Here is an 8,893-nt window from a genome sequence, read left to right as displayed (position 1 = left end):
CCCCCCCCCCCCCCCCCCCCCCCCCCCCCCCTCCTCCAATCCCGCCTCTCGCAAGCTGCCGTCTGTGCCTGCTCCCAGCGTCGCAATGACGGTTGCTTACGACTCTTCGTTCCGGGGTTGGTCCTCGGGCTCGCACGGCGCTGTCTGCCTCGAGGACAAGTTCGAGGTCCTGAAGGATGTCGGTGACGGAAGCTTTGGCAGCGTCTCGCTGGCACGCGTGCGGAGCGCCGGCGCTCACATCGCACGGAGAGGAACCTTGGTACGCCCTCCAGCCCGCAAGCCCGCACTCACCCGCCAGCCCGGAAGCTGACTTGCCCCTCCCCGCAGGTTGCCATCAAGACGATGAAGAAGACGTTTGACAACTTCAACCAATGTCTGGAGCTAAGAGAAGTCATCTTCCTGCGATCGTTACCCAACCACCCGCACCTGGTGCCCTCGCTCGACATCTTCCTGGATCCCATGAGCAAGAAGCTGCACATCGCCATGGAGTACATGGACGGCAACCTCTACCAGCTCATGAAGGCGCGCGACCACAAGCGCCTGGACTGCTCCACCGTCAAGAGCATCCTCTTCCAGATCATCTCCGGTCTCGAGCACATCCACGAGAACAACTTCTTCCACCGCGACATCAAGCCCGAGAACATCCTCGTTTCGACGTCTGCCCCCGACACAGGCAACGCCTTCAAGAGATATTCCTCCCTCGTCACTCCTCCCTCCACTCCTCCCTCGTACACCATCAAGATCGCCGACTTCGGTCTCGCAAGAGAAACCCACTCCAAGCTCCCCTACACCACCTACGTCTCGACCCGTTGGTACAGAGCACCCGAGGTCCTCCTTCGTGCCGGCGAGTACTCGGCGCCCGTCGACATCTGGGCCGTCGGTGCCATGGCTGTGGAGATCGCAACCCTCAAGCCCCTCTTCCCCGGCGGCAACGAGGTCGATCAGGTCTGGAGGGTGTGCGAGATTATGGGCAGCCCTGGCAGCTGGGTCAACAAGCACGGCGCCAAGGTCGGTGGCGGTGAGTGGAAGGATGGCATCAGACTGGCACAGAAGCTTGGCTTCTCGTTTCCCAAGGTAAATTTCCCACTGTCGAGTCGCGCGCGCGCGCTTTGGAACGCGAAAGCTGATTGTGTTGCGTTGCAGATGGCACCCCACGCCATGGATACCATCCTGCAGTCGCCCGAGTGGCCTGCAAGCCTGGCACAGTTTGTCACTTGGTGTTTGATGTGGGATCCCAAGTCCCGCCCGACTTCTACTCAGGCTCTGTGCCACGAGTTTTTCCAGGACGCCGTCGACCCGCTCCGCCCCAAATCGTCCGCGTCGCGTTTCCTCAACCGCAAGCACTCCGACATGAGCAACACGTCCGGCAAGGACTCGACCGATACGCCCAGCCTCACCTCGAAGACGTCGTCTTGGTTCCGCAAGTCTTTGGTCGCCCGGGATAGCTCCCCCGCCGTTCCGCAGCACATCAGCGCGCCGAAACCCCTTTCGCCCCAACCGTCACCCCAAGCCTCGAACACGTCCGCCGGCACCCTCACGACCAAGCAGAGACGAGACGCAGCAAAGAGGGCCACGTGGACGAACGGTGTGTCAGGGAATGGTGCGCCAATGCAAATACTACCTTCAATACGACCCATCTCACCTCTTCCCGATGCAGTCACCGCCCAGGCCAACCAGACGCCCAATGCGAACGAGAAAGCCACGAAGAAGATCGGCCGCCAGTTGTCGCTCGCGTCGCACGGTAACCACTACGCAGATATCCACCGCGCCGAAGCGGAACGTGCCCTGAACGGAGGCTCCGGCCTCGCATCCCCGTCGAATCCATTCAAGGAGGGCTTCTTCTCACATCTTCGCAAGCGTGCAAGGCGACTTTCCGGTCGGTACCAAGCTCCACCTTCTCCCTCGTCAGGCGACATCGAAGCAAGCGCAGGATGTCTAGCTTGGGGCAGCAGCAGCAACCGGCACTCAATGAACATTGATCCCCCACCTGCACCCACTAGCAACCCAATGCAACAGTCAGACTTTGCTGAGATGGACAAGGCCTTGCAGCACGTGCGTTATAGTTTGGAAGGACTCTCCCCGGCCGGTAGCGTGAAGGCGTCCCCCTCGCCGCGTGTAGCAAGCAACCCGATGCTGAAGCGCCACCACTCCCTGCCCCACGGAAGCGACAGCAACGGCCGAGGCCCTGTTTCGAGTCGGACTCGCCGCGCTGTCCAGCAGCAACCCTCGGCCGGCCACCGTTACGAGACGCCCAACGAAGAGGAAGAGCTCCTCGACGAGGCGCTGCTTTCCGCACACAAGGCTTCGAAGCGAATGGCGAGCGGCCCCACAAGTAATCCTGCATATCTGACACCTTCTCCATCCGCAAATCGCAACGTCAGCTTTGGCAATGGCAGTTATTCGACCCCCACCAAGCCCGTCGAGATCGCAAAGCGCCAGCAGCCGCACGCGGCCGATCCCAAGTGGCCGACGCCGCCGTACGAGGAGAACGAGTGGGCGGCGGCTGCAGCAGCGAGCATCTTCGCGGCGCAGAACGCCTACCGGTGACCGAGATCCCTCACTGAATCGCAAATTTGACGTTTATTCTTGCACATACGACTAATCTTAATCGGATCGAAAAAATCAACCTCTTGACGGCCACTTTCTCAGCGATTTCGGAGCGGCGTCATTACGTATCCCCCCCAAATTACACGGGAAATCTCCGTCAGGAACGGACTGGTGGCATCTAAGACATAAAATGGAAGGAGCACAGGAGCATTTTGGTGTTTGGCGGCGTTTTTCCACCGCAACGTCGATTTCGACATTTTCTGGCTCGTACGCCCGAGCCTTGTCTGCATTTATTTCGCCCGATTCTTTCCATCGGAGTTGCGACAATCTTGGCGGCATAACTTTGCTCATATCTACGGTGTCTTGGGAAGTACAGGGGGGAATCTGGGAATTAGGTAGTCGTTTTCCTTTTCTTGTTCGCTTCATACCCCCTCCGGCCTTCGCGGAATGGGCCTGGCTGTTTGATGTTTTTTTTCCACTGCGCTGTCATTAGTCCCACATGTTCTGGGCGACATACATTACTACTCACATCACACCAGCTATCGGGCACTGCTTAGTTAGAGTTTACAGCATACCCTTGTTTCTACCAGCACGGAAAGCGAGTTTGCTTTGCTCGGCGCTATACCCCCTTTTGTTACCGCTTTTTGTTGACTTTTGATTTGAGACTTGCCCTTTTTCGGGTCGGGCAGGAGGATTTTTATTCGGGAGCGAAAGAACAGAGTACAGCTTGTACAGCATCAACACAACCATCCATCCAACCAACCACACAGAGCGGCGGCGGGTAGCATCCCCCACTTTTATTTCTTTGCACAAAATATGGGCGCCCAGCCTTTGCACAATCTTTCTCTCCCATGTCCTATCACTACAGCCCTTTTTTCTTATTTTCCTTATGGTTCTCGTCGTCATCTAGCTAGTCAGGAAGCACAGAAAGAAAGAGCAGCACACAAAAAAAAAAGAGAAAATCCAACCGCGAGAAAAGGCATTGGCAACTCGCGAACACTACATCAAAGAAGCAGAACTTTTCCTATCAAATCTCAAACTCGTTTCTCCCGCTCTCAGTCTCGTCTGCTCTACTCTCTCTCTCTCTCTCTCTTTTTCTCCATCTCTTGAAGTCTTCAACACGCAGGAAAAGTGGCCGCGGGGGAGATGTGAAAGCACGCCGTAACGCTGGGCTACTGCAGAAAAGGAAAAGAGCCGAGAATATACCAACGAACGAGAAGGAAGGGATGGGATGGGGGATCCATTATTCAAGTGGGTGGTGGGCCGCGCTCTGTGGACGAAAAGGGAAGATACGGTGTGGAGGATCACACGACGATGCAGCGACTTAGCGTCCCGTTGGGGCGTCCGTTAAAAGTGGGCTTTGGCGTTTTTCCACCCCCCCAGCGCCGGTTTTCCCATTGGTCCGTCTTGGTTCGCGCGGCGGTCTAGACCGCCTTTTTCTGTTCTCTCTCGTCAACTGCTACGCTCGGTTCTGATGGTGCGGTTTCGAGCGGCTTACTACCGTTGTACTCTGTCTTTCTCTTGTTACTTTCACCGGTCTTTTCTTACGGTTGGGTTGAACTGGTAAGGGGTGGGTGGGGTGGGGTGGGTTTCTTTGTCCGCCAAAGGCTGGGCTGCTAGATGGATGGTAGGTATCGGGTTGCTCTGCTTCTTCTTCTTCTTCTTCATCTTCACCTTCCACAGCCATTGCTGCTTACACTTTTTACTGTCGTTGCGGAGACACACCTTATACGCGCCATATATTTTTGTATTATACCTATCTTTTTTTTTTTTATAATCCTTGTAGAACCCTCACTTTTGTTTGTAATTCGCCGGCTGGATTTCCGGTCCTCTTCTTTGCCTTCTGTTCTATTCTGCTCGACCTTTTGGTTTCATGTTTGGTCTTGTCTTGTTCTTCGCGCTTATATCACACGTAAGGGAATGTGGGACCTGGGTGAAGTGTGCGTCGTACACACAGACACAGGAGAAGAGAGATGAAACGAAGCTAGATAGAAGGATGGTCTGGGATTTACGGTCGGTGTGTGGGAGAGAGGAGGGTGGGAGCGCAGGGAGATCAGTCAGTCAATCAATCCGATTGCAGGAACAACGCCATTCGCACCTGAAGATGGCGGTGGTTCCTCTTGATCCCATCAGTTTTGACTGCTTCATCCTCTGTTGTTGCTTGTTGTTTCGCGTGGTCAATGTGCTGCTGCTGCTACTACTACTACTACTCCTTTCTTCCCTGCCCACCGCTCACGAGGTGGGTGGGTGAAACGTGGTTCGTCCTTCTACTCCATCCTGGAAGTGGGCTTGAGAAGCGGTATGTACGTGTGATACACCCGTGCTCTCTGGGAAGGTAAGAGCCGCTCAATGCATCATCTCCTGCGGGCCGGCAGCAAGAAACGTAGTGAAAAGGGGGAGGGAAAAAAGGGAGAGGGGAATGTGTGAGCAGCCATAGCATAGCTCCTACAATTTTTCTTATACACGCTAGGTCATCCCCGTGTCTGTATATATCAAACGGGCGACGGGTATAGCAGTGGTATTGGTGTGAGCCAGATCCGAACTTCGGAGCCGAGAGACGGCAGCAGGAAGCATCAACACATGATGGCACTTTTCTTTTTTGCTTTAACCGAGGGGGTGAGTGGCAGCCAATAATGGCCGATGATGATGGAAATTTTTCATGCGAGATTGACGCGATGGTCGCGGCGGTGCCATGATGCTTTCTGGGAAAGAAATAGTGATGTTGCGATGTGCGATACGATACGGGCGGGCGGCATTAAAAAAGTTGCCGGGGTACGATTGGGGGAGGGGGAGGGGGGCAGGCGTCCGTATGGAACGGAAATTTTGGTGAGTCCTATCGGCCGGCAGTACGCGGTCGTCGGTCACGAAAACATCAATCCCCCGGGGCCATGGTCTATTTGGAGACGGTGACAACGACAACGACAACGACAGTGGCGGCGCGGGCAAAGTACTGTTGATCCTCTCCCCCTTCCATCTGGGTTTCCATGGGTGGATGAGTAAGGGCAGAAACAAAGGGAGCCGAAGCCGAGCATCGGCAAGTGGGCGCGGCGGTGAGCGAGCAGCAAGAAAAGACGCCGTCGCCGATGGTTGGTTGAGGTGATGTCGATTTTATGTTTTTGCATAAAGTTTTGCGTGGGCACTCTCCTCCTTCCCCCATGCGAGCTAGCGCATGGCACGTGTGGGGAGAGGGTTGACGCATAAGCCGTAATGCACACTGCACACTGCACACTGGTCGCTCGCCTTCCTTCTTCCGCCGCCCTCGGTGCGGAGCGGAAAAGGATCAGGCAGTCAGTGGTCGGCTGCTAGAGAGACTGAGCGGCGGCGGCGGTGTGCGTTGGAGGGCCTTTCTCCCATGACTACACAGTGCGTGGGGATGGGCAGGTTGCGCTGTGCGCGCCTTGTGGGACGCGTCTTTTTTGACTTTTGCACTGCCACCTGGGACTGTCCCTTTGGTCGTGGCAGTGGTGATGGCAAGAGAGTGGAGGATGGACGGACCCTGGGGCCGTTTGCATGTGCTGATGATGTGCTGGAAAATGGTGAGGCGGACGGGCGGGCGCCACAAACGAACAACAACGCACACCACACACAGAGTGATGACTCCACCAGGCCGGGCTACGTAGCTGGCTGGCTGGCTGGCTGGCGGGCTGGCTGGCTGGAGCTAGCCGTGTGTCATATGGATTCGGTCGACAGAGAATTGGGCTTCCCGTCTTGTGTGACGTGGACCGAGTTGCTACTGTGTGTGCTGGTCGTGCGATAGGCGCATCCATCGCACATCAAGATGCTGCGGTGGCTGGTTGGTTGGCGCCGGGCTAATCACGACCGTCACGTACGCGCGCCTGTATGATTGATGGTTCTCGTTGCCCATCCGCCCACATTTGTAGGCCCTGCATGGGTTCCCTTTTGCTGTCAGCCAACCGGTGCGCCATGTCCAGCGTCGGACGATTATGCAAGACCGTTGGCGGCTGCATGCTGCAGACAAATCCGTCCTGAGACTTGCGAAGCCTTTATTGTTTTCTCCGACGGAGCCGCGCTAGCACTGGCTGTTGAGTCGGCCGGGCAACGACTCTCAGATGCCAATAGATCCAACACCCGGCAGAGCAACGCCGTCTGGATGCAGGTGCAAGGTATGGCCGCAAGGGAGAGCAGGTTTCCAATAAAGCGCCACCCCCGGCTCCTGCGACCTCACTCCACATGGCTGTTGTGAAAGAAACCGGGGATAGTGCTTCCGCGCCTTTCTTTTCTTTTTCCAATGCCGCGGGTGCTGCGTCACATGTCGATGAAATGCTGAAAGAGAGCTGCGTAGCCATGTAAGATTTACCCATGGTGACGCGTCTCATGAACCTCTGTTTTCTCGCGTGGCTGGGTCTATCATCTACCACCCCGCGCTCGCTCGCTTGCATGCTCTCCTCTCTCTCATCAGGGGTTTCCTGACCAGAAGAGCTCGCTTAGCGGGGTCGTAACGGCGGCGGAAAAAAAGCAGCAATATCAACAGTCACGACAACACGACGTTCAAGCCAAAAGGCAAAACAGGGGTAGGCAGCGGCAAGGCCCGTCGGTAAGGCTGGAGATTCCCGATCCCTGAGTTTCGTGGAGAGGCAAAGACGACAATGCAGAAGAGCAGTGACTACCTTGGCGTCAACGCGTGTTTCGAGAAAAAAGGGAAAAAAAAAACCACGATGGCCCGAGTTCTTCTGATGAGACAAGTGTTTGGATTAAACAGAGAAAAAAAGATGGAGATGGAAACCATGTGACCACAACTTGACGCAATGCACGCCGACGATCCGTGGTATGGATGTACTGTTACGCTGCTGCAGCAGTTGGTGCGACGTGTCTTCGACGCTCCCATCATCGGAAGAAGAGCGGTCTGTTGCTCCGTCCGTCCCTGCTCGATTCTTTGGTGTATGCAGTCACGCAGTGCACGGCGGCCGCCGATGTACGCCGGCTTGACCGCAACCTCTTGCCGTGTTCCCATCTCTCTCGCTCGCCGATAAGCGAGAAGAAAAGGACGCGGCGCGCCGGCCAAAAGTGCTCGATCGAAGCTGGCTTCGGGCGGCATGGTCGGGCCTGAGGATCATTCCACTCACCGGTCGTCTCACAAATTGGAATTTTCCTTGATCTTTGAAAGACGACTGTTGACTCTGACACGGGTCCGTTCGGAAAGCACCGCACCGCAGCGCACCGCAGCGCACCGCAGCGCACCGCAGGCAGCGGCAAAAGGCGAGATGCAAGATGCGGTGGGAGGAGGAACGACTCGAGCCGGGGGCCGCCATGCGGCTGTGCGGCGAGGGGTGGAGTCTGTCGGCTGCTTACTACGCATCGTGTGTCGGTTCTGTCCGACTTAGTGATGATGGATTGCCCGCACAGCCACAAGATGAACGCCACACGGCAGCTGATGCCATACCGCCACCTCATTGCTCTTCTGCGCCGGGCCCCCGTTCGTCCATGGGCCAGAGATCAAGGTTCTGCCTTGTTGGACCCCCAATGTGGGTAGCGGACGCGTCCTGTTGCAGCCGCTTGGTCTCCTTTGAGCTGACCGGAAAGCCTTGTATGGACGCACTAGGCCGCTTCGCACACGATGCTATTCCTGGTGTTGAGCTTGTTTTCGCTTCCTGCCCAACGCCGTTGTTGCCCACATCACATGCATATGCGGTGCCTTCGTGTTCCATTATTCGTTCGTTCGTCCGGGCGAGAGAGGCGGTGAGAAGGAAGAGATGGAAGGCGACGCGTGCGGCGTGCGGCGTGCGGGAATCTCATCGCCGCACGCCGTGCCTTCCTGTGGACCGTATCGCGTCGCTGGCCAATGGGACGGCTCCCGCTAACTCGGCTCGGCGAAAAACGCGTCCGCTGCCAGTAGTGCTGCCAGTGCTGCCAGTGCTGCCACTCTCTGCCAGTGCTGCCACCACTTCTTTCCACCGATCATCTCGATCAACTGCGTGCCGCTCGTCGCCATGCCGCATCCGAACAAGGGCCGGCTGCCGGGAACCGGTCTACCACCATGCATGGCCATCTGTGGCGACCGAAACGCTGCACGCTGCGAACGCTTTTCGACTTTGATGAGGCGGTGTCGAATGGGGAAATGGCGTAGCGTTCTTTTCCACCGTGGGGCCTTTTTTCCTGGTGGTGGAGACGACACCTCTTCCCTTGGCCTTCGACGGACAGCAGCACAGATGTGGGGTGGAGACCAACACGGCAACGTTCGCTGTCGCTGTCGCCGTCGCCGTCGTCGGTGTCGTTGGGCGTGTGGGCGGGCATGGTGCGTGTGCCGGCGCCTGCGCCATGCCCCCGTGATGCCCTAAATTTCTGGAAAAAGTCATGGGGGGTACTTTGGCCCGCGCCATGCCGACCA

General features: G+C 56.9%; 1 protein-coding gene across 1 annotated transcript; it reads left to right on the top strand.

Annotated features, from left to right (window-relative positions):
• Positions 1-85: 85 nt before the first annotated feature.
• On the top strand, positions 86-2,547 carry BKCO1_6000216 (meiosis induction protein kinase; the record flags this gene model as incomplete). Its single annotated transcript, XM_020277868.1, has 3 exons — positions 86-259; positions 328-1,074; positions 1,144-2,547. 3 exons carry the CDS (start codon positions 86-88, stop codon positions 2,545-2,547), a joined length of 2,325 nt encoding a protein of 774 aa, XP_020133820.1.
• Between the last annotated feature and the right edge of the window lie 6,346 nt (positions 2,548-8,893).

Source organism: Diplodia corticola, assembly GCF_001883845.1.
Source record: "Diplodia corticola strain CBS 112549 chromosome Unknown scaffold6, whole genome shotgun sequence".
Classification (NCBI taxonomy): Eukaryota; Fungi; Ascomycota; class Dothideomycetes; order Botryosphaeriales; family Botryosphaeriaceae; genus Diplodia; species Diplodia corticola.
Note: the sequence above shows the minus strand (reverse complement) of the source record. Positions and strands in the feature narration are given on the sequence as shown.